General features: G+C 44.6%; 1 protein-coding gene and 1 long non-coding RNA gene across 2 annotated transcripts in view; both read right to left on the reverse strand.

Annotated features, from left to right (window-relative positions):
• LOC308457431 (uncharacterized protein) overlaps positions 1-25,004 on the reverse strand; it is a 31,734-nt gene that overhangs the window by 6,179 nt on the left and 551 nt on the right. Inside the window, exons 2-6 of the mRNA XM_080971248.1 lie at positions 11,428-11,575; positions 9,421-9,706; positions 8,176-8,327; positions 6,843-7,128; positions 5,581-5,732 (exon numbers count right to left, since the gene is read on the reverse strand). Of these exons, the coding sequence (XP_080827374.1) occupies positions 5,581-5,732; positions 6,843-7,128; positions 8,176-8,327; positions 9,421-9,706; positions 11,428-11,506 (955 nt within the window). The 5' untranslated portion in view covers positions 11,507-11,575. The remainder of the gene's footprint in view (positions 1-5,580; positions 5,733-6,842; positions 7,129-8,175; positions 8,328-9,420; positions 9,707-11,427; positions 11,576-25,004) is intronic.
• Positions 23,950-24,923, reverse strand: LOC308486116. The gene is made up of 2 exons (XR_013990955.1): positions 24,807-24,923; positions 23,950-24,114 (listed from the first exon to the last, which is right to left on the reverse strand). It is a non-coding gene; the product is annotated as an uncharacterized lncRNA (long non-coding RNA).

The following is a 25,004-nucleotide window of genomic DNA, read 5'->3' on the forward strand; positions in this document are numbered from 1 at the left end:
TCTGATTGCAAGGCGCCGACCCATTAGTAGTTCAGCGGGGCTCCGGCCAGTCGTTGAGCTGGGGGTGCTGTGCTGTGCTAGAAGGAATGTGGCAAGGCGGTACTCCCAGTCCCCTTGCGTCATGCGGCGAAGGGTGTCCTTGGTGGTCCGCACCATGCGTTCTGCTTGGCCATTGGTGGCAGGGTGGAACGGCGCCGAACGGATGTGGCGGATGGCGTTCTGCGCTGTGAAGGTTTGGAATTCTCCTGACGTAAATGCAGTCCCGTTGTCTGAGACGAGAGTGTCAGGGAGCCCGTGGGTTGCAAACAGCCTGCGTAGTACCCGGATGGCTGCGGACGTGGAAGTGGACGGTACCAGTGCGACTTCCAGCCATTTGGTGTAGGAGTCCACCACTATGAAGAATGTTTTCCCCTGAAAGGGGCCAGCGAAATCCACATGCAGGCGTGACCATGGTGCTCGGGCGGACTCCCAGGACTGGACTGGGGCCCTTGGGGGATCTGGGCGGGATTCTTGGCAGGCCTGGCAGTGTTTGACCCAGGCCTCTATCTCTCCATCGATCCCCGGCCACCACACATAACTCCTGGCAAGGGCCTTCATTCTTACTACCCCTGGATGTGTCTCGTGTAGGGCTGTGAGGACCCTTTTGCAGAGGGGCTGGGGAACAACGACTCTGCTTCCCCATAACAGGCACCCCTTGTGGGCCGACAGTTCATGTTTGCGGGTTGTGTAGCCGGCGAATTCTGGCCCGGGGCTGCTGCTGGGCCATCCCCTCCACACCCAGTCCAGGACCCGGGAGATGACCCTATCTTTCTTGGAATGGTGTGCAACTTCTTGTGCCTGAATGGGGCGGTCGGGAAGCAGCTCCAGGCTCATAACCTCTTGTGCAGGTGCTGGGTCAGGGCCTGTTTCCGGTAGTGGTAGCCTGCTGAGGGCGTCCGCATGGCCCATCGCCTTCCCAGGTCGGTGAATCAGTGCATACTGGTAGCTGGCAAGGAAAATTGACCACCTGAGGACGCGAGGAGACAGCACTTGGGGGGTCTGCTTTTCGGGGGCAAACAAGCCAAGCAACGGCTTGTGGTCAGTCACCACGGTGAAGGGCCGCCCGTACAAGAAATCATGGAATTTTTTTACTCCCTTTACGATTGCCAGACCCTCCTTGTCGATTTGCGAGTAGTTCCGCTCGGTTGTGTTGAGTGTCTGGGAAAAGTACGCCACCGGTACCTCTCTTCCATCCGGGAGTTGGTGCCCCAGGACAGCTCCAATGCCATAGGGTGAGGCGTCGCATGCTAGCACCACCGGCAGCCTCTCGTCGAAGTGTGCCAAGACCGAGTTTGAGACAAGCAAGTCCTTGACTGCCTGGAATGCGGCCTCCTGGCGCTGGCCCCACACCCAAGGGGCCCGCTTGTCCAGGAGTCTGTGTAGGGGCTCCGCTACCGCCGCCTTGTGGGGAAGGAAGGAATGGTAAAAGTTCAATAGTCCCAAGAAGGCCTGAAGTTCAGTCTTGCTCTTGGGCGCTGGGGCATCACAAATGGCCCGTACCTTGTCCCCAGTCGGGTGGACCCCTTCTGCGTCCACCATAAATCCCAGAAAGTCCACCTGAGGCACTCCTAGTAGACATTTTTCCCGCTTCACCTTGAGACCCGCCGTCTGGAAACGGTGCAGAACGGTGCGGAGGCGGTCCTCAAACTCCTCTGGTGTGGGGCCGGCAATCAACACATCATCGAAGAAGGGGGTGACGCCAGGAATCCCTTTAAGGAGAGAGTCCATTATATTCTGGAATATGCCTGGTGCCACGCTGACACCGAATTGCAGCCGCTTTACCCTGAACGCTCCTCTGTGCGTCACAATCGTCTGTGCCTCTGCTGTGGCCTCATCTACTGGCAGCTGTTGATATGCTTGGGCCAAGTCCAGCTTGCCAAAAATTTTCGACCCAGCCAGGGTGGCAAGGACATGGCTGACCACTGGCACTGGGTATGCGTGGGCCGTGAGGGCCTTGTTTATGGTACATTTGTAGTCTGCGCAGATGCGGACCGAACCATTAGGCTTGACGGGTGTGACGATTGGGGTTTCCCAGGGAGCATTAGGCACCGGCTCCAGCACTCCTTGCTCTACGAGTCGGTCCAATTCCTCGTCTATACGGGGTTTCAAGGCGAACGGGACCCGGCGGGCCTTGAGCCTGACCGGTCGTACTGCGGGGTCAAGCTGTAGCGCAATGGGGGGGCCCGTATACTGTCCCAATTTCCCATCGAAAACCCCTGGAAATTCCTTGCATATGGCGTCCACGTCCACTTGTAAGCTAGTGTGGTTCACCCCGGTGACAGCTAGCCCCAGTGGTCCAAACCATGCCAATCCCAGTAAGCTAATGTAGGGGCCCTTGACCACAAGCAAGTCCAGTTGCCGCGTCCGCCCTCGGTATTGCACCCTGAAGGTCCCCACCCCCATTGTGGGGACCTTACGTTTCTGGAAGTCCCGGAGGGTGAATGGGGCCGGCCTGAGTTTGGGACCCCCAGTGGGACACAGTTTCCTTAAGGTCCTTGCCGAGATTATGGATAGAGTTGAACCCGTGTCAAGCTCCATGCGGCATGGGGCCCCCTCTATCTGTACCTCTACATAAATTTTCTCTACGTTGGGGTGGGGCAACTGGTATACCTGGAAGTCCGTGAGCTCCGTCGAGTTGCCTTGGTGCGTTGGGCCCCGGGACCTGGGGCTCTTGGATTGGTCATCTGATGCCTGGTGTCGGGTGGGCCGAGCCCGACACACCCGGGCGATGTGTCCCGATTTTCTGCACTGCCTGCACTCTGCGTTGCGGAAACGGCAGGTCCTCCTCTCGTGACTCTCCCCGCAGCTTGCGCAGTTCCCTCCTTCTCGTCGAGGCAGCTGTGGTCTGTGCGCTGCTTGAGTGCGCTGCTGTACTCGGTGCACCTCCTCCCTGTCGGATCCTGAGTCGTCGGTGAGGTCTTCATGGTGGACCCTCGGTTGGGATGGCAGGCTCGGCCGTGCCTCTTGGGTCGACCTCTCGGCAGCTTCTGTTGCCAGGGCCTCCTCCAGAGCGACCTGGAACGTTAGGTCCTTCTTAGCGTAGAGGCGTCGTTGCAGCTTCTCATCCTTCAGGCCACCGACGAGGCGGTCACGAAGCATGTTCTCCAGCTCTGAGAAGTTGCAGAACCGGGCGGCTTGGCGGAGAGAGGTCACAAACCCAGTTATGGTTTCCCCCGGGGCTTGCCGCTTTGCGTAGAAGGCATTTCGACGAGCCACCACTGAGGGCTGCGGCGAAAAGTGCCCCTTCAGCTGTTCCATTATTGTTTTGTATGGAACAGTAGCGACGTCTTCAGGCGCAAGGAGAGCCCGGGCGATTTCAAACGTCTCCTCTCCGCAGACGCTGAAGAATATCGCCCTCTTCTTGGCGTCTTCTTCGTCGGTGACCCCTTTGGCTTCTAGGAGGAAGGTGAAACGGGAGGCGTACGCTTCCCAGTCTCCAGATGCTGGGTTGAATGGCGAGAAGCTGCTGTTGGCTGCCATTCTGAGTTCCTTGTGCCCCGGAGCTGAAGCCTGGATACACGGTGCGAGGCAGCGGTGCGGCAGTTGGCGGTGCTGCGGTGCTGTGTGTGGCAGTCAGCTCAGCGGGATCCCATCCTCGTCGCCAGTGAAATATACTCAGAGTCGCAAAGTGATTTCATGCTCTTTATTCAGCTCATAGTGGTGAGGAGGAATGAATAAATGTCCCCTCACAGTATCTGCTTTATATACATTATTTACACAATGGGCTGCACATGATTGGCTAATTCTGGAATTCTACTGTAAGCCAATCAGGTTGTGGATTCACTTCTATCTGGAGCAGGATTGGGTGGTTCCTGCCAACCAATCATACTGCTGCATTGTTCTAGGACCAATCAGACTGCTGCATTCTGAATCCTATTGTTCTAGGACCAATCAGACTGCTGCCTTTTGGATCCTATTGTTCTAGGACCAATCAGACTGCTACAGTTTGGATCCTATTCAACTCAGTACATAACACAGGTGGTCAGTTTCACTTGTCCAAGCAGCCTGTCCGCATCCTTGGAGGTAACAGATTGGAATCGATCCTATACAACTTGACTAGACAAGACTCTAGCACTCTTCTGCCCCAGCCCTGCTCCTAGGGTGGAAGGTGGAGTCTACCTCCTTCCAACTCTGCAAACTTTGCAGACTTTATCTGCAAAAAAATTTGCAAAATCATTGCAGGAGATATTGGGGTCCTTACGAGGCCCCAACGGCAGAGGTGGTTCCGTTAGATTGCAAACCACCTGAAAGAGTCTCCTGCTGCTGTTTTCTGCAGATGAAAGGTCCTATACGGTGTCACTATTGCCACTTGGTAGGCTCAACGTTCAGCTCTAACCCATGTCTGGTCTAATTCAAAATGAGATTTCCACCACTGGCCGTCTAGCCATTTCAGCGATTGTTTCATCGCCCTCAACTCTGGGGAAACCATGGGACTGTCCAGGCTCCATGTAATCGGGGAGGGTGCTTCAGAGCCAAACAGTCAATAGCCCTGGTTAAGTCCACATTCTAGCAGGCCACCAGGGAATCAGCTGAAAGACCATCAACATGGAATAAAACATTCCCTACCGCTCTCTGGAAACCATTTGGATCCATTAAGTGGTGGGGGCGGACCATACAAATTAGCCCCACCTCCCTGCAAATGGGAAGGGTCATGGAAAAGTCCAGTTGCACCAGAAAGTGATCCGAGCATGGAACTTCTTTTGTTTCGCTTTTCCTTAGTGTCAGATCACCCACATTCATAGAGGTGAACACTAGGTCTAAGGCATGTCCGCGACTATGAGTTGGGTCAAACTTATTCAGGGACAGCTCCATGGAGGTCATACTTTGCATGAAGTTCTGAGGGGCCCCTTATAAGATTGTGTCGGCATGAATGTTAAAATCCCCTAGGACAACCAAACTAGGTGTCTCTAGGACAACATCCGCCACGACCTGAAGCAGCTTGGACAGGGAATCTTTGGTGCGGCAGGGAGGTCAGTACAGCAAAAGGAATCCTGTACTGCCCCTATTGCTCACCTTCCAGAACATGCACTCAGAAAACTGGGTCTTCCCAATAGGACACCTGGTGTAAGCTAATGACTTTCTAAATATCACTGCAGCACCCACCCGCCCATATGTCCTGGGTTGCTGTGCGTAAGAGAAACCTGGTGGACAAGCAGCAGCAAGGACAGGCCCATCTGCTTCATCCAACCACATGCCAGGTTAAGTCCTCCGTCCACGACCAAGTCGTGGGTGACAACCGTCTTGTGAATCATTCACCTGGCATGTGGGTCATGTGGGTCTCCCTTGTTGATTCCAGTATCCTTCTGGTCTAGACCAGACCTGGAGGCAGGGATAGACTTCAAACAATGACTAAACTTGCCTCCTCAGTAATGACATGGTCTGGTCTTAGCACAATTCCTCCTCCTACTTGTGATCACTCAGAATGGGTGTCCCCGTGCATCCCCCCCCCCCTCCACGGAACGGGCCCCAACCATTCTGTTGGTGTGTCCACAGCCTCAGTCTCTTTGCACACAAATAGATGACAATATCTTTTCTACGTACCAGGGGACTCTATCTTCCGTCCAAAAACCTGGACTTCACAAAGCGTGAGGTATTCTTTCCTAGGCAGGGTAACAGTCACATACTGCCCCTTTGATGCTTCACAGTTAAAGCTCCCTGTTTTCCCAGCACCCAAAGAACTTATTGTAGCACATCTAGAAAAGAACCAAACCATTTTATATATATATATATATAAATAGCATTAAACAGTAATGGAAGAATTTTTTTCAGCAACCTGAACTCACATGAAGAAGTCAGAAAAGAAAGCAAATATTTGCTATGTTTTCAGAAATCAAATGGCAAGAGGTCTGTCTGGAACATTTGCACTCCATTGTCCTCCCTGTGTCATAATCCTCTAAAGCAGGGATGCCAGAAAATGTTGACAAAATAGAAGTGGAAATGGCCAATGTTGACAAATTCACCCCATGAGAGGAAGAGAAATTGATCCAGTGGATATGATCAGTATTTGCTGATCAGTCCAAAAACAGTATGTAATTGACTACATCATGTTCCCCGATTTGCATTGCATTTCCATTCCAATGAAATCACAGAATCATAGAACAGTAGAGTTTGAAAGGACTATGAGGGTCATCTAGTCCAACCCCCTGCAATTTAGGAATCTTGAACTCATGAGCCTGAGATTAAAAGTCTCATGTACTACTGTCAGAGCTATGCTGGCATGGCATAACAGGACAATGAAACCTGCCAAATATACATACAGTGGTACCTCGGGTTAAGTGCTTAATTCATTCCGGAGGTCCGTTCTTAACCTGAAACTGTTCTTAACCTGAAGTAGCACTTTAGCTAGTGGGGCCTCCCGCTGCCGCTGCACGGTTTCTGTTCTCATCCTGAAGGAAAGTTCTTAACCCAAGGTACTATTTCTGGGTTAGCGGAGTCTGTAACCTGAAGCGTATGTAACCTGAGGTACCATTGTACTAAATTACATAACTTATGTAGTTTTGCCACAGCAAACAGCAAGACAAAGTAAGTTAGCTTTTGGCAGAAAGCGAACTGCTGTGGAAAGGAAACAGTCCTGCATGTGGCGAAAACAGGGCAGAACAGAAAAGCGTACCTCATGACATCTCTATATGTAAGGAAAGGATGGGGAACCCATGGCCCTCCAGATATTGTTGGACTCCACCTCCCACCTGCTTGAACTCAACATAGACAATGGATCAAGATGATGGGAGTGGTACTCCAATAACATCTGGGGGGCCTCAGCTTCCCCTTCCCTGGCTACAAAGCATCCGATCTGTATACAGTACCTAGGATTTGTGGTGCCTCCTCTCTCTGCGGAGTCCCCAACTCGGATTTCAGCCCCATTAAGACGGTGAGCACAGCAGTCTTTCCGATTGGTGATGGTGACATGGAGTACTTGATATTGTGCCTTCAAGTCTACCATCCACCATGGATTATTTTCAGACTCTGTGTGGGTGCAGGATCCCTGTTTAAAATCACTGGCTGGGTTCCCGTCAATGGCATTTCCAGCTGCTCCTATCGAGCTGTAGGTACTGGATTGTGAAGCTTCTCCGGCGAGGGCCACATTGGTGTCTGAAAGAAAGACAGGGGAAAGTTTCCATTTTGTTGCTGTTGTGCTTCAACCACTGAACTGCAAGGCAGGAAAAACTAAGAGAGCTGAATTAATTCTTAATTAATGCTCTCGCCATGCTCTCAGCAGGTGCCTAAAAACATGTGAGATCACAATCGTATGCGAGGTCCTAGGGCCCAAAAATGTGCATCCCAGTTTTCAGCCTCAACATGTTGGAGGGTATGGTTTTTGTCTGGTGCTGAAACAAAATCTCAGCAGTGGGTGAATCCCCTACAAGTGAGAAAGGGGAGGGAAGGGGAGCCTGGGTGTAATCAGGGGAAACTGTTATTTCAGTTGCAGGCTTAGTAGCAGCAGAGCATGGAAAGTAAGAGTTTATGCCTGTATACTGTACCCATCAACTGCCCCATTTAAGCTGGACATTCTGGAATCACAGAAGCCAATCCTGGCTTCTGTTTGATTGCCGGATCGCTCCGTTTTTGGTCCAGCGCTCTGGAGCGAGTCCTCATGCCACAGCGCCAGACCAAAAGACTCTCACTCTGGTGCTTGTGAGCATGGTGACCTCAGAGTGCCAAGGTCCAGCACTAGGTCACCACCCTGCAGAGCCCATCGCCCAGCCCTTCCTGGCTCGCTTTTAATAGCCAGGATGGACAAGGATCAAGGAGACAGGTGGTCAGTTTCACTTGTCCAAGCAGCCTGTCCGCATCCTTGGAGGTAACAGATTGGAATCGATCCTATACAACTTGACTAGACAAGACTCTAGCACTCTTCTGCCCCAGCCCTGCGCCTGGGTGTAATCAGGGGAAACTGTTATTTCAGTTGCAGGCTTAGTAGCAGCAGAGCATGGAAAGTAAGAGTTTATGCCTGTATACTGTACCCATCAACTGCCCCATTTAAGCTGGACATTCCGGAATCACAGAAGCCAATCCTAAACTAAAGATCCCAGGATTCTTGGGGGAAAGTCATGCATTTAAATGTGCTTTAAATACAGGGTGTGTCCACAGCCTCAGTCTCTTTGCACACAAATAGATGACAATATGTTTTCTACTTACCAGGGGACTCTATCTTAGATCCAAACACCTGGACTTCACAAAGCGTGAGGTATTCTTTCCCAGGTAGGGTAACAGTCACATACTGCCCCTTTGATGCTTCACAGTTAAAGCTGCCTATTTCCCCAGCACCCAAAGAACCTATTGTAGCACATCTAGAAAAGAAACAAAATCATTAAAAAAAAAAAGAATAGCATTAAACAATAATGGAAGAATTTTTTTCAGCAAAAAACCCTACATAGAATCATAGAACAGTAGAGTTGGAAAGGACTATGACGGTCACCTAGCCCAAACATCTGCAAATTAGGAATCTTTTGTCCAGTGTGGGTCTGGAACTCATGAGCTGGAGATTTAAAGTCTCATGCTCTACTGTCAGAGCTATGCTGGCGTGGCATAACTGAACAATGCAACCTACGTAATTTACATACTCAATTATATAAATTACATAAGTTATGTAGTTGTTAGGAGTCCAGGTTCGCGGCTTGATAACATAGTAAGCGTAAGTAATTAAAAAGGAGGATTTATTGCAAAAAAAGCCAAGCAATTATTTCCGGACGGCCCTAACAAACCTCCAGCCCCCATCACTGAGTTGACCTTTCTGAGGGGTTCTTCCTGTGTCAACAGAAGAGATTGAGCCTTCGACTTGTCTAGGAGCCTTCCTATATGCCTACACCTCGGACTTACTTAGTCAGCTGCAGCCCCTTCCTGTTCCAAAAAGCTGTCTCTGTGACTTTCCACGCCTGTTTGGGCTTCCAGGGAGCTTTGGCTGTGTTCCAGCCTGCTCTCCGTTCCTTCCTTATCAGCCAGCCATCCAAGATCAGGGGGACTTGATGCTGGCAGCTGCGGGCTCTCCTATGGCAGCATGAAAGCCCAGCCCCCCTGTCCAGACTGCATTCTGCAGCCAGCTGCAAGATTACACTTGGAGCTGGTGTGTTCATGACAGAAGTTTTGCCACAGTGGAAAGCAAAACATAATAACATAGCTTTTGGCAGACAGTGAACTGCAGCAGACAATGAACTGCATGTGACGAAAACAGGGCAGAACAGAAAATCATACCTCACAACTTCTCTACATGAAAGGAAGATATAGGAAACCCATGGCCCTCCAAATATTGTTGGACTCCAACTGCCACCTGCTTGAACCAACATAGACAATGGATCAAGATGATGGGAGTGGTACTCCAATAACACCTGGGGGGCCTCAGCTTCCCCTTCCCTGGCTACAAAGCATCCGATCCGTATACAGTACCTAGGATTTGTGGTGCCTCCACTCTCTGCGGAGTCCCCAACTCGGATTTCAGCCCCATTAAGACGGTGAGCACAGCAGTCTTTCCGATTGGTGATGGTGACACGGAGTACTTGATATTGTGCCTTCAAGTCTACCATCCACCATGGATTATTTTCAGAATCTGTGTGGGTGCAGGATCCCTGGTTAAAATCACTGGCTGGGTTCCCGTCAATGGCATTTCCAGCTGCTCCTAGCGGGTGGATGTTGCTGGATTGTGAAGCCTCTCCAGCGAGGGCCACGTTGGTGTCTGAAAGAAAGGGGAAAGTTTCCATTTTGTTGCTGTTGTGCTTCAACCACTGAGCTGCAAGGTAGGAAGAACTAGGAGAGCTGAATCAATTCTTAACCCATTCACATAAATTCTAACCTATCCACACCAGTTTTTTCCGCAATTGCCTGGCATAAGTAGACACAGGTCCAGGCAGGGCTTTATTTTGCCCCGTTGCTTTAGTGGGAAAACTCACTGTTTACCTCTAAATCAAAACAAAAGTCAAATGGGTTTCCTGCAGTGGGACCACACACACACACCCCACTCACTTGGACTCATGCCTACAAATCACATACCTCTGCCTAGAAATCGTGGCACAAACAGAAGTGAGGATGGGTCCTCGTTCTTTGTTAGGAAACCTTCCAGTGCAAAATAAAACCAGAAGTGTAATGAAGCTGGCTAAACCTATGTCATATTCTACTTGCGGTTACTGCAACAAACAGCACAAAAGGCGCGTACTCCAACCAAACAAAAAGATTAGCATCACCTCCAAGTGTCCCTGTTTTTCGGGGACAGTTCTGGAATTACAAAAGCCATGCTAGCTGGGGATCTGATCCCTGAATGTCCCTAATTCCCCGTCAGGGCTACCGCTGCTGAGCTTGGAGAGGAGCACGAGCTGGAGGTTGTTCAGAGCAGTGGCAGTAGTGGCGGTGGCAGTGGCAGCTCTGCAGGAACATCCTGTTGCCTCTCTGGTGCCTCTCCAGGGACTCTCTGTGGCTGCTGTTGCTGGCCTTTTCTCTTGGGCAGTTTGCAGCAGTTGCAGGAGGGCGGGTCAGGAGGAGAGGCTGCTGCCACCCTAAAATCCAGCTTCATGTAGCGAGTTGGCTATCAGGACCATTCAGGGAGGAATGAAAGGGGGAGTGGAGCAGGGTGCACGGAGTCTTGATTTTTAAGATGCTTTGTGCATCCACGTCTAACATTGCCCCTTTCTAAAAGTTATTAATTGGTATATGTTTTTCTTTTTGTAAATCTTCCAAAGATTGAAATAAGATTACATTGGAATTAGAGGGTGTCCCTCGGGGGTAGAGGAATGGGGTCAATTGTTAGGGGGACTGAGAAATGTTCCTGTTTTCATTTGAGGAATGTTGAAGGGTATGGGTTAGTTGTGCCTAAGACTGCATTCTTGTACTCACTTACCTGGAGTAAATCTTGAACTCAATGAGCTTTACTTCAGTGACACTAAAAGCCCATTGAAACCAAAGGAACAAGTTAGTTGTGACTAATGCAACTTCCATTGTCATTAAACTAACCCCTGAGCAAACATGGTTAGAATCTCCCCCTGAGTCCTATTAAATTCAGTGCAGCTTACTCTGAGGTAAAGAGGTTAGGAGTGCTGCCATTAGTTCCCATAATTGTTGCTGAAAAGCTGTAACCCATATTCAAACGAGCCCCGGGTGACAAAAGCTGGCGGGCAACAGCAGTTCCCAAAGAAGAGGGCACATTGAGTGCTTTGGGAATTTGTCTTGAGCCTGATTAACTACTGTTAAGAAATATTTCTTAACCAAAACAGAGGCCCAGATCTAAAGGCAAGCAGTCACATAGGAAGCCCTATTGAAATTAACAGGCTATCTGTAAGTCACCATTAACTTGTCATATTCTTTTCCAGTGGGAATTAAGCCAGCCTTCTATGGCTTTGCACCAGTGAATATTGGGGAGGAAGGAAAAATAGGGGGAGGAATGACACCCAATTCTTGGTAACGCACCTTCCAATGCAGGCCGTGTAGGCAGGATGGTCAAGAGCATCAGCAAAAGGCAGCATCTCACAGTCCTTCCTCGAAGCATTGTGTCCTTTTTGGGTAAGGCTCAGGAGACAAGACTTATAGAGAGAGAGAAGCGCTCTTGACTTGAGTGCTGACAAGAGAGTGGAAAGGAGGTTATTAAACTGCCGGGGATGCTGCTCTCCTCCAATCAGAAAACTGTTCATAACAAAGACCACTCAAAGTTTCCTTTCAATTTTGTGGCCAAAGCAAATATTTGACCTCTTGCCAGTTATTACAACATGAGGAGATTTGGTTGATAAGGGGCAGGGTCTGAGGTAAATGAGACAAAATAGCAGAAAGAGTACATGAACCATGGTCTTAAATGAAAATAAATAGGAGTTTGGTTATTTCTTTCAAAGCAAAGTTGTTGTTGTTTAGTCATTTAGTCGTGTCTGACTCTTCGTGACCCCATGGACCAGAGCACTCCAGGCACTCCTATCTTCCACTGCCTCCCGCAGTTTGGTCAAACCCATGGGTAGCTTGGACAGAACACTGTCCAACTGTGGATCACTGCCTTGCTGTGGTGAAGGGGCTTGATTAACTCAGAGAAGCTATGAGCTATGCTGTGCAGGACCACCCAAGATGGACAGGTCATAGTGGAGAGTTTTGACCAAACGTGATCCACCTGGAGCAGGAACCAGCAAGCCACTCAAGTATCCCTGCCAAGAAAACTCCATGGAAAAAGACAAAAGACAAAGCAAAGTTACACAAACACTATATCGCACCACAAGAAGATCCCTCCAGCTCCAAACCTATATAGAGCTGTGTCATGTGAAGCATCTAACACCTGTTCTGGGTTTAGCTATCTCAATAATGTCACACCAATTCTTGACTGGCAATGATGGTTGCCGGTCTGTTTCAGTACCCAATTCAAAGTGCTGTTTTTAACCTTTAAATCCATTAGCAGCCTTTGGAGCAGATTACCTAAGAAGGATCACATGCTTTCCCAACCAAGAGACCTTCTTGGCTGTGAGTCGTGGAAGACCTGCTCTCTGCCTTGCAGTCCTTTTTCTGCCTGGCCTGAGACAACGGGACCTGCACTAATGCCCGCTGCAGAAGCTGAGGCTACTGAACAGACTCTTGGGCTGGGGCGTTTTCTCGGGGGTTCAGTTGTTGTTACTGAAACTGCCAGCCTGCAACAGCAGCCACACCCCGGAAATGGTGTTCACTGGCCGGCTAAACCAGGTCAAGGGTAGATGATGGGTTTCAAACCCTTGGTGTGTTAGGGACTCCCTGGCATATGAAGATAGGCTCTTGTGGATTGAGTGGATAGGATTAATACACATATTGGCAAGTGAAAAGGAGAAAGCTGAGTTTGCTCCACAACTCTCAAGTTTCTAATTAGTTCTAACTGTTTCAACCTTTTGTTAAGTAGTTTTAACTTGTCTCATCAATATTTTACAGAATGCAGACCAGAGGACAAAAGTCTGGATTTCATCTGTCCTGGAGGTCTGGGTTTTTCCTCCTTTTTTAATTTTTCTTTTTGCATTTTTCAGTTACATACATATTCATTTCTTTCTCTGTGTTTTTCTAGTTTATCTTATCACCTCTTCTAAATGTCTAATAGAGCATCTAATACAATAATAGGCATCTAATACAACAATGAAACATCTCTAATCAGATCCTATCATATGAAGACTTCCCAGGCTATCTTTCCTTGACAGCCTAGATTTTCCTTTCATTTTGCTGCAACTCCTTGGTTTATATTTTCTTTTTGTCCTGTACCTATCCTTTTACTCTTTTAAAGAAACTGGTGTTCAAAAATCTATCCCTGCTTGTATATTTATCATTATTCCGCTCTTTTTAAAATTGTAGCTGTCAAACCAGCTACGGTAAACTCTATTAGTTTCAACATCCACTGATCTTTTGTCAGAATTGTTCTTTCTTTCCACATTTTTGCATATGTTATCCTTGCCTCTGCTGTTGCATAGAGGAATAGGTTTTTTAGTTTTGTTTGGGAGTTCCTGTCCTATTAGGGCTAGCAGGAATGCTTCTGGTTTTGGGGAGAATGAACATTTGAGCATCTTCATAAGTTCCTCATGAATCATCCCCCAAAACGCTTTTGCGCTTTTGCACTGCCACCACAAGTGGATTAACATGCCTTCTGCATCCATACATATCCAGCATTGGTTAGATCCTCTTTTATTTATCTTTACCAATTTTCTGGGCATCAGGTACCACCTAAAAAGCATCTTTATTATATTTTCTCCAAATGTATAGCATGCTGAAATTTTAACCGTATTATTCCATAATTTATCCCAATCTGCCAGGTCTATATTATATCCAAAATCTGCAGCCCAGTCAATCATTGCCGCCTGGAAGTCTGTTTTAATGAATTTTAAACCCATAAGAACTCCGTTTGTCTGTGGAGTACAGAGACTGGGTGGTGTGACGTGTTACTCTCTACCTATTATTGCTATAATTTACCATTTCCTTCAAGTAAGAAAGCCGTTGAGTGTTGTAACATCTTGCACAAATTTGCTTTGCTCAAGAGAAAAACCTGTCCTGTCTGGAGTTTAGCAACTAGGCCAGGAGTTGCTGAAAGGAATTAAAGGAATTAAAGGCAAAAGAATCTGCCCTATAGTTCAGTTCAAAATATTAAGTGAAGTAGATCCATCTGATATGGTGGTTACAAGAATGCAAAAAGAAAAAGATTGGAACAAGTTAAGCAAGCCAGACAAAGCCAAACCAACAAAGGAAGCTATCAAAATATTTCTCTCCCATTGATAGGACTCCCTCAAAGCAGGAAAGTACTACTCCTCTGGTGCAAGGAATCTCCATGCACTGTGAAATTGTGTAGAGCTTAGAAAAGAGAATGAGTGCTTTCCCTCTTCTCCCTCTGTTGTGTGAAGATGCCAGCACACAGGAAGCTGTTCAGGATCTTTTGTCATGGAACTGTCCCTGATCATAGCTGTCAACCTCTCCTTTTTTTGTGGAACATTCCCTTATTCCAGCACCGTTTCCCGCTGCTTCCCCCTGCTATCCCTGATTGTTAGATATCCCGTAGACTGTCCCTGGGACAGGTAAGGCTGCAGATCCCTTAATTTCAAATCTGAAAGTTGACAGCTCTGTCCCTGGTTCCCCATGGCTAATTCTCCACAGCCTTACCTGCTGTCTAGCTTGAACAAATCAGTTATGTTAACACAGTGATAAAAGGCTCCCAACTCAGGAAAGCCCAAGAGTCCAGTCTCGTGCCCTGAGGGCTTGGTTTTTTTGCCATTTGTGTATACCTGTGATGTGTATAACGATTTAACGATATGTGCTATGTTTTTGAGACCCTTTTGTTTACTTTTGCTTTCAGAGATCGGAGTGGCTTGCAGCAGTATATTGGGCAAAATGACATACAAAGGGATGTCTATTAAGAGAAATCCATGCAAAAATGTTGATGAATTATTGTGGGGACTTGTTTTTTAAAAATTATCAAAGTGATATGAAGATCTGAAATTAACAGGGCTGCCAACGGGCAATATAGTGGGTACACATGTACCAGGCCCCCAACCCAGCAAGGGTACTGAATTCTTAACTTCCATTTTTAAAAAGGTAAGCCAATCAAACATCTATAAAGAAAGCTAGAAAGCAAAATGTGGAGGCAACAATTAGGGGGATACAGAGAAGCTGCTATTGCCAAGAATGCTCAATAACTTAATCTCTGTTGTTAAGCTATCAGAGGAAGGAATGCTGACCACCCCTACCTGGGACTCCTAGATGGCCTCCAAGGCCGGCAGGAAAAAAAGAGGAATATCTTGTTATTCCTGCTAGTCTGGCACTGGATGAAGAGATTAGCTGTATGCATGTTTAAGTGCTGTCCTGCATGTCCACATTATTTCATTCAATCCCCAAGTGTCCTGCCTTTACAGTGGAAAACACAACTGGCTGTTTTTGGTATGATTTACTATATTTACTCAAAACTAATGCGCACCCTTTTTTGCCCAATTACATTGTGAAAATTACTGTGTGCATTAGATTCAATGGCACATTACATTCGAGTAAATACAGCAGTTTTGCAGGCCATGATTGATCAGGCCTTGGTCCCCAAAAGCCTCTCCCTGAGATTCCTGCCTTCATAAGTGCCTGAGCACCCAGAAAATTGTCCATGAAGCTGCTGGACAACCTTTGACAGAGCAAGCAAGGGAAAGCTGGCTTTCCCCTCCACGAGACCCTCCCCTTCTGGCTCCATCAGCATGGTTGGTTTTTTGTTGTTGTTGTTTAAGAGAGATTGCACAGAGAGAGATTTTTTAAAAAATGAACATACAGACACAACCAACTAACCAATCCTTTTCTAAAAACTCGCTTACAACAAAGGTAGCAGCGGTGAAGGCGTGACAGATCAGAAGCCCCCCGGGCCAGGCTGTCCAATCAGCGCTCAAGCCAGCTCCAGGCACCCTTCCATTTGGGAATGTTGATACAGCAGAGGGGAGCAGAGAGAAATGTGTTTGTGTGTGTGTGTATTTTAAAACCTGGCTCCCTCCACTTGCACAAGTTCTGAGAGGGGCGGGGGAAGGAGAAGGAGGAGGAAAAGCGGAATGCAGTGGAGGCAGCAGGCTGACTGAAACTCGTTATAAAAAGTGCACATTTTGCCGATGCACACTACATTCACCAGCAAATACGTTTTTTGTTTCTTTTTTATTTTTCTTTCTTTTATTAGTTTTCCAGATTTTAACAAATCAGTCCATATTTTTTAAATTTTATACAATTTTTTAAATAATTTCCCATATGTGTTACAAACATATGTCCAATTCCTCCTGTTGTTGCTACATTCCTTCTTCTTTTCATCGCCTTCACGTCCTTCTGCTAGTTTTAATCCATTGTCATAGCCGGCCTTGATTATTTCCATACAGTCAGCACCACTGTGGTTTCCCAAACATATAGAAATCCATTTCGTGCATGCAGCCCTTCTGGCACTCTGTTCCCAGACCTGGTGTGTGAAGAGATCAACTGCCCTCGTTGTCTATCCATTTACAGTCCACTCCTTAGAAAACATTCCTTACGTTGTTCAAGGACAAGCTGAGCTACAAATAACTCCCCAGCAAGTCACCCATTCTGCCATTAAAACTCAGGGATCACTTTCCAGAGCTTTTTATTTCAAGGTTTTGAAACAAAATGGCGCTGGCGCATTAGACTTGAGCAAATACGGTACTTGCAAGTAATTCTCTTGAATAAATGAGGCTCCTCTCCTACCTAGCAAAAGTTTGGGTATGATTCACTTGATATTGTTATGTTGACTTTATACTGCAGTGTCCGCCCCACCCCAATGTGGTTTTTCATGTCAGCTCCACAGCCACTGCTGATTTGCTTGTCGTCACTGGGCTGTTACTGACTCATATGCACTAAGCATAAATCAAAAGTGCAAAATATATTTTTAAAAAATCAGCAAATACACCCATATAATCAATGCACACTTTACAGCTACAGAAGGTGAAAATTCCTATAGGCTGCACTTTAACATAAGGTTGCTTTTTTGTGTTTATTAAGGTTGACAAAATTGTGGGGGGTGTTTGCCCCCCTGAGAGTTCTGAAACTGCACATATTTGTTGATTCTTGTTGTATATTTGTATTTTGCTTTTCAGCTCAGGAACTCATGGCTGTGTACCTTGTCCTCCCCTCTTTTTATCTTTGCAACAGCCCTGTGAGACAGACTAGGATAACTTAGAATCATAGAATCATAGAGTTGGAAGAGACCACAAGGGCCATCGAGTCCAACCCCCTGCCAAGCAGGAAACACCATCAGAGCACTCCTGACATATGGTTGTCAAGCCTCTGCTTAAAGACCTCCAAAGAAGGAGACTCCACCACACTCCTTGGCAGCAAATTCCACTGTCGAACAGCTCTTACTGTCAGGAAGTTCTTCCTAATGTTTAGGTGGAATCTTCTTTCTTGTAGTTTGGATCCATTGCTCCGTGTCCACTTCTCTGGAGCAGCAGAAAACAACCTTTCTCCCTCCTCTATGTGACATCCTTTTATATATTTGAACATGGCTATCGTATCACCCCTTAACCTCCTCTTCTCCAGGCTAAACATGCCCAGCTCCCTTAGCCGTTCCTCATAAGGCATCGTTTCCTTTTTTCTTTTTCTTTTTTTCTTTTTTAAATGATATTTATTAAAATTTCAAAAAAAGATTACATTGATAAGAAAAATAACAATAGAAAAAAGAAAAATACAAAGTACAAAAACAAAACAATTAAAAACAATTCCATCTTTTCATCACTTCTTTTACATTTACTTGTTTCCCGGACCTCCTCATACCTCCCTTTTTTGTATTCCAATTCAATTTATTAGTCCAGCAATTCCTTTCCCTCCTTTTTAATCCTGATCTTTAATCTTAATATATTATAGCATTAGGTTTTTACGTATTGAAAACCAATTTTTCCATATTCTTTTATACCATTACAGCTAGAAACCACTTAACTTCAATCCAACATCATTCTAACATTCATTAATTTTACAATATTTCTGTAAGTAGTCTTTAAATTTCTTCCAATCTTCTTCCACCGACTCTTCTCCCTGGTCTCGGATTCTGCCAGTCATTTCCGCCAATTCCATGTAGTCCATCATTTTCATCTGCCATTCCTCCAGTGTGGGTAGATCTTGTGTCTTCCAATGCTTTGCAATAAGTATTCTTGCTGCTGTTGTAGCATACATAAATAAAGTTCTGTCCTTCTTTAACACCGACTGGCCGACTATGCCCAGGAGGAAGGCCTCTGGTTTCTTCAAGAAGGTATATTTAAATACCTTTTTTAATTCATTATAAATCATCTCCCAGAAAACCTTAATCCTTGGGCACGTCCACCAAAGGTGAAAGAATGTACCTTCAGTTTCTTTACATTTCCAACATTTATTATCGGGCAAATGGTAGATTTTTGCAAGCTTGACTGGGGTTATGTACCACCTGTATATCATTTTCATAATATTCTCTCTTAAGGCATTACATGCCGTAAACTTCATACCTGTGGTCCATAACTGTTCCCAGTCAGCCATCATTATGTTATGTCCAACGTCTTGTGCCCATTTAATCATAGCAGATTTCACCGTTTCATCCTGAGTATTCCATTTCAGCAGCAAGTTATACATTTTTGACAAAATCTTAGTTTTGGGTTCTAACAATTCTGTTTCTAATTTTGATTTTTCCACCTGGAAGCTGATTTTCTTATCCAAATTGTATGCCTCCATTATCTGATAATAATGAAGCCAGTCTTGCACTTTATTTTTTAGTTTTTCAAAACTCTGCAGTTTCAATCTATCTCCATCTTGTTCCAAAATTTCCCAATATTTCGGCCATTTGACCTCCATATTGAGCTTTTTCAGAGTTTCGCTTCCATCGGTGACAACCACCTTGGGGTTTTATTTTCCAATAAGTCCTTATATCTTATCCAGACATTAAATAATGCTTTCCTGACAATATGGTTTTTAAATGCTTTATGTGCTTTGACCTTATCATACCACAGATATGCATGCCATCCAAATACATTGTTAAAGCCTTCTAGGTCCAAAATGTCAGTGTTTTCAAGAAGCAGCCATTCTTTCAACCAGCAAAAAGCTGCTCATTCATAATAAAGTTTGAGGTCTGGCAGGGCAAATCCACCTCTTTCCTTTGCATCTGTTAGTATTTTAAATTTTATTCTGGGCTTCTTGCCCTGCCAGACAAATCTAGAAATATCTCTCTGCCACTTCTTGAAACAGTCCATCTTGTCCACAATTTGCAATGTCTGAAACAAAAACAACATTCTAGGCAATACATTCATTTTTATCGCGGCAATACAGCTCAGCAGTGAAAGCTTCAAATTTGACCAGATTTCTAAATCTTTTTTCACTTCCGTCCAACATTTTTCATAATTATCTTTAAATAAGTTCCCATTTTTTGCTGTCATGTTAATCCCCAGGTTTTTAACTTTCTTAACCACTGTTAAACCTGTCTCATTCTGAAACCTCTCTCTCTCCATTGGTGTTAAATTTTTCTCTAAAACCTTAGTTTTTAACTTATTCAATTTAAACCCTGCAACTTGACCAAATTCTTGAATCAGTTCTAAAACCCTTTTGGTACTAGATTCTGGCTCCTGTAACGTCAGTACTAAGTCATCTGCAAATGCTCTCAATTTGTACTGTTTGGCTCCGACCTGTATACCTTTAACCAACTGGTCCCTTCTGATCATATTCAGCAGAACCTCCAGGACCGATATAAAAAGCAATGGGGAGATTGGGCAACCTTGTCGTGTCCCTTTTTCTATCTTAAATTCTTCCATCACCACATTATTTACAATTAATTTAGCCTTTTGTTCCGAATATATTGCACTTATACCATTTTCAAAACCTTGGCCTACCCCCATACCCTGTAGATTTTTTTTCATAAAAGTCCAAGAAATATTGTCAAAAGCTTTCTCCGCGTCCACAAATATTAAAACTGCCTTAGTATTTATATTCACTTGTAATTTTTCTAAAATATTAATTATGTTTCTCATGTTATCAGATAGATGTCTTCCTGGGAGAAAGCCTGCTTGGTCCTTGTGTATCTCTTCCGCTAAAACTCTTTTTAATCTTTTAGCCAAAATGTCAGCGAAAATTTTGTAATCCACATTAAGCAATGATATGGGGCGATAGTTCTTAAGCTGCGTCTTTTCAGTCTCTATTTTCGGTACAAGTGTGATATATGCTTCTTTCCACGACTCTGGTGCCCTTTTCCCCTCCATTATTTCATTACAGACCTCTTTCAAAGGTTGTACTAGCCATTCTTTTAAGGATCTGTAGTATCTAGAAGTCAGTCCATCCGGTCCTGGAGATTTACCCAATTGCATGTTCTGAATGGCACCTTCTATCTCCTGTTCAGTTATTTTGTAGTTCAACATTAATTTATTTTCTTGAGAGATTTTTTGTAATCCATTTGTTTTCAAAAATCGATCTACATCAGTTTCTTTCAGTGGCCCTTGTGTATATAGTTGTTTAAAGTACCTCTGGAAACAATTTCTAATCTCAGCTGGGTTCTGTATATTCCTTCCTTCCACTTCTAAATTTGTAACTGTATTTAATTTTTGTCTTTTTTTCATTTGCCAAGCCAACAATTTCCCACATTTATTAGCCGACTCGAATGTCTTTTGTCGCATTTGTTTAATTTTCCATTCTATCTCCTGGTTCATCATTTTCATATATTGCACTTGATATAACTTTATTTCTCTCAAAATCTCTTGAGACTTTGGTTTTGTTCTCAATCTTTTTTCACTTTCCTTTATTTTCTCCAATATTTTATCCTTCTTCTCATTTTGGATTCTCTTCTTTGATCTGTTGTATCAAGAACCCTCTCATAACCGCTTTACTTGCGTCCCAGATTACTCTTTTTTCCACATTGGTGCTCATATTTATCTCAAAATAATCTCTCAAGGTTTTTTGGGCCTTCTTAAGCACTTCTTCATCTCTAAATAAGGTGTCATTCATCCTCCATCTAAAGGAGCCAGTTGGTGTTAGTTTCATTTCCATCTTAACAGCATTATGGTCGGAGCAGGTTTTTGGGCAGATTTCCACTTTTCTTGTCTTTGGTGCCATTCCTCTAGTTACCCATATTTGGTCAATTCTTGTCCATGTCATATTGGCTTCAGAAAAGAAGGTTCCTTCTTTAGCCATGGGGTTCCTTGTTCTCCAAATATCGACTAAGTCCAAGTTGTCTGTCATCTCAAAAAAAGTTTTCAGTAGTCTACCATCCTTAGTGACTACCTGTCTTTGTGCCTTGTCCATATGTGTGGATACCACTCCATTCATGCCTCCCATCAAAATCATGTTATAATCCAAATAGTCCATCAGGGTCTCATGCAACTTCTTAAAAAAATCAGATTTCCCCTCATTTGGTGCATAAATTCCTACTATCAAAAATTTTTCTCCTTGTGTTTGAATTTCAGTTGCCACAAATCTTCCTTGGTCATCTTTAAAAATAAATTTCGGTGATAATCTGTCCTTTGCATAAATCACTACCCCTCTTTTTTTAACCTTGTCCGATGAAATAAACTCCTGACCAAGTCTTTTATTAATCAATAGTTTCCTGTGTAACCTTGTTATATGTGTTTCTTGTAGACAAATCAAGTCGAATTGTTCCTTTTTTAATAAATGAAACACAGATCTCCTTTTCTGAGGGGAGTTCAAGCCATTACAGTTCCAACTTAGTAGTTGCAGAGCCATGATGTAACTACTTTACTTCTCCTCCAACAGCACCCAGTGCCTGTTCCTGTTCTGTCGGTGGTATCACCTTCTTCAGGCGGTCTTTTAGTTCCGGAGGTAAATCTGGTGTGTCTAAAGTTTCTCTTACAAGTGCTCTTAGCTCTCCTGTAACTTTCTTCTGCAGGTCTTCTCCGTGGTCTCTCCAAAATTTATCTTTGTCGTCTTCTGATCTTATTTTTATCTTCTTCCCTTTATAGCTAAAGGATAGGCCTTGGGGGAATTCCCACCTAAAAATGATTCCGTTGCTTCTCAACAGGGTAGCCAAATCTTTATAATTGGACCTAAGGTCCAAAAGATGTTTTGGAATATCCTTAAATATCTCCACTTTTGACTGTTGTATTTCCAAGGTCTTCTGGAAATGCAGACTCAAGATTTTATCTCTCTCCTCTTTTGTTCGGAGGGTGATCAAAGTCTCTCACCCTGTTCTTTCTCCCTCCTTTTCCAAGCCTAAAAGCACTCACTATCTTGAAACTATCCTTCCCCAAATCTGGGTTCCAAAAGTCTGCAAATTCCTGCGTAAGAAATTCAATCAAATTGTCTTTCTCCACTTCAGGTACAGCCCTGACCCTTAAATTCACTTGTTTCTCCTTCAACTCAATCATAGACAGTATTGACTTTTCTGTGCTTTAGCTTTTCTGACTTTGTGTCTACACGCGCTGGCTATTTGTTTGAATTCCTCTTTGGTGGTTTCCCCCCTTTTCCATTTTTTGTACACATCCTTTTTTAATCTTAACTCAGTTAAAAGTTCTTTAGATAGCCACCCTGGCTTCTTTAGGCACCTTCCATGTTTCCGTCTCATTGGTATTGCCTGACGTTGTGCTTTTAGTATCTCCCTCTTAACAAACTCCCAGCCATCATGAACTCCCTTTCCTTTTAAAGACTAGGATACATCAGCAGCAGTTCTTGCCAAATGGATTGTGTAAGTGGATGCAGGGCCCCCAATCGACATGCAGCAAACTGCCTTAGGAAATCTTGTTGGTATCACTGGAACTTCAGAAGGGAAGAAGGGAAATCGGAGAGAACCCAAAATGGACAGATGCGCCCATTCCTATACAGTTTTAAGACCATGTTCCCTGTTTTCCAACCCAAGAGTAAAAGCAGGCTGGGAGGCATGCAAGATAGTTTTATCTTGCCTAAAGACAGCTGAAACCCTGCTGCCTGCTGTTTTTTGGAAGACTGTCAATATCCGTTCGACTTCTTCTGCAACAGAGTTCAAGGCTAGCAGCTTCAACTCCTGAAAATAAACACTATACAAAGGGTATGGGTTGGTTGTGCTTAAGACTGCATTCCTGTACTCACTTACCTGGAGTAAATCTCCTTGAACTCAATGAGCTTTACTTCAGTGACACTAAAAGCCCATTGAAACTAAAGGAACAAGTTAATTGTGACTAATGCAAGTTCTGTTGTCAATTAAACTAACCCCATCGCAGGCATGGTTAGAATTGCCCTGTGAGGGGCTTCCGGTTCCACATTGCCTTAATGCAGGCAGCTCCCACAACAGTGGGAGATTGTTGGCGAAGGAAAAACAAGGGTGATTGAGGGTAAATATCCTTGCAAATTCCCCCTAGGGACAAGGAGGAATGGGCTTCACTCGCAGTTTGTCTCAGTACCTCTGGATTGCCAGAGACAGGGAGGCGCTGACTGCAAAAGCACTTTGCCTGCTGAAAACCCTCCAAGGCCACCATTAAGAAGCAGACGTTCTCCTGTTAATTAGAGCTTAATTGGACTAAAGTACAGGTGTGTACTGGAAAAGATGGGGTCACAAACTGCGGAACATAAACAACTGCAAGGACTTTAAGGTTTGAATTAGAGCTAAAATCTCATTCGGTGCCAAAGACGGTATTGGGTGAGGGGAGCCTACGGTTTCTTTATTTAAATTTTTCTTCTCTACAGTTATGACTTTGCAACCCTCCTCTGAATGTTTAGTTCAATTTATATTTGTACAACGAGGATGGAAGACATTGGATTATAGATATGGGATATAACATTAAACGGAACTGTGTGTGTAAAAAAAAAGGAAAAGGGAAGGGAAGCTCTATTTTGCAAAAGGTTTATGATGGAAACTTAAAGCTGACTTTTCCATCCTTTATTATTTATGGAGTGAACTGAATAACGCTAAGAGGACTTGGAATTTAATTTAATTGGAAGTATAATTGCTCATTTATCTTCATTTGGACAGAAGGATGAAAGGAGTCTGTGAACTTGCCAATGAACTTATAAGGTTCATTATTGAGTCATCTGCAGTTTGACAGACCACTCTTCTCCCCAGGCTGAGTGGAAAAATTGTGAAAACAGGTTATTTATTGGGACAGAGTGATTTTTGCAGCTGTTGTTAAAGTTGTAAAACAACGAAGCATGGGACAGAGCGATGGAGAAATTTCTGGACCAACAATGGGATATCAGTTTCACTCAAGGCATGATGGATAACAGCAACAACTGGATGAAAGAAAGACATGACATCTTACAAGGACAGGAAGAAACACTACGGACAGAATAATTGCCACACATAGGAAGAACAAGGATATAGTTTGAGTTTCTGACTTGTAGTTTTATAAATAATTTAATGTGTCAACATGAATAGAAGTTATTAATATTGAAGTTGTTGTATATAAGGGATTATTATTATGACCGGAATGTAATGGAAATTAATAAGATTTTGGAATGCAGAAATAAAGCAAATAACCAAGCCATCAATTCTAGCATGTGGGGGGGGGGGGCACCTTATCTAAATTATACAATTTGGTATTTGAACTATTGGTATTAATAATTGTATTGTAAATTGGTATTGCTGTAATGAGACTATTATAGGATTGTAATTAAAAATAAAAATTATTATAAAAACCCCAAACAGTAATTTCCAATGAGGAGGGCAGATTGAGCACTTCAGGAATTTATCTTGACTCTGATTAACTACTGTTAAGAAATATTTCTTAACCAAAACAGAGGCCCAGACAGGCACTCATATAGGAAGCCCTACTGATATTGACAGGATAGCAATAAGTTGCAATTAACTTGTCATATTCTTTTCCAGTGGGAATTAAGCCAGCCTTCTATGGCTTTGCACCAGTGAATATTGGGGAGGAAGGAAAAATAGGGGGAGGAATGACACCCAGTTCTTGGTAACGCACCTTCCAATGCAGGCCGTGTAGGCAGGATGGTCAAGAGCATCAGCAAAAGGCAGCATCTCACAGTCCTTCCTCGAAGCATTGTGTCCTTTTTGGGCAAGGCTCAGGAGACAAGACTTACAGAGAGAAAGAAGCGCTCTTGACTTGAGTGCCCCCAACAGAGTGGGAAGGGGGTTATTAAACTGCCCGGGATGCTGCTCT

Source organism: Podarcis pityusensis (assembly GCF_964106645.2).
Source record: "Podarcis pityusensis genome assembly, chromosome: 10".
NCBI lineage: Eukaryota > Metazoa > Chordata > Lepidosauria > Squamata > Lacertidae > Podarcis > Podarcis pityusensis.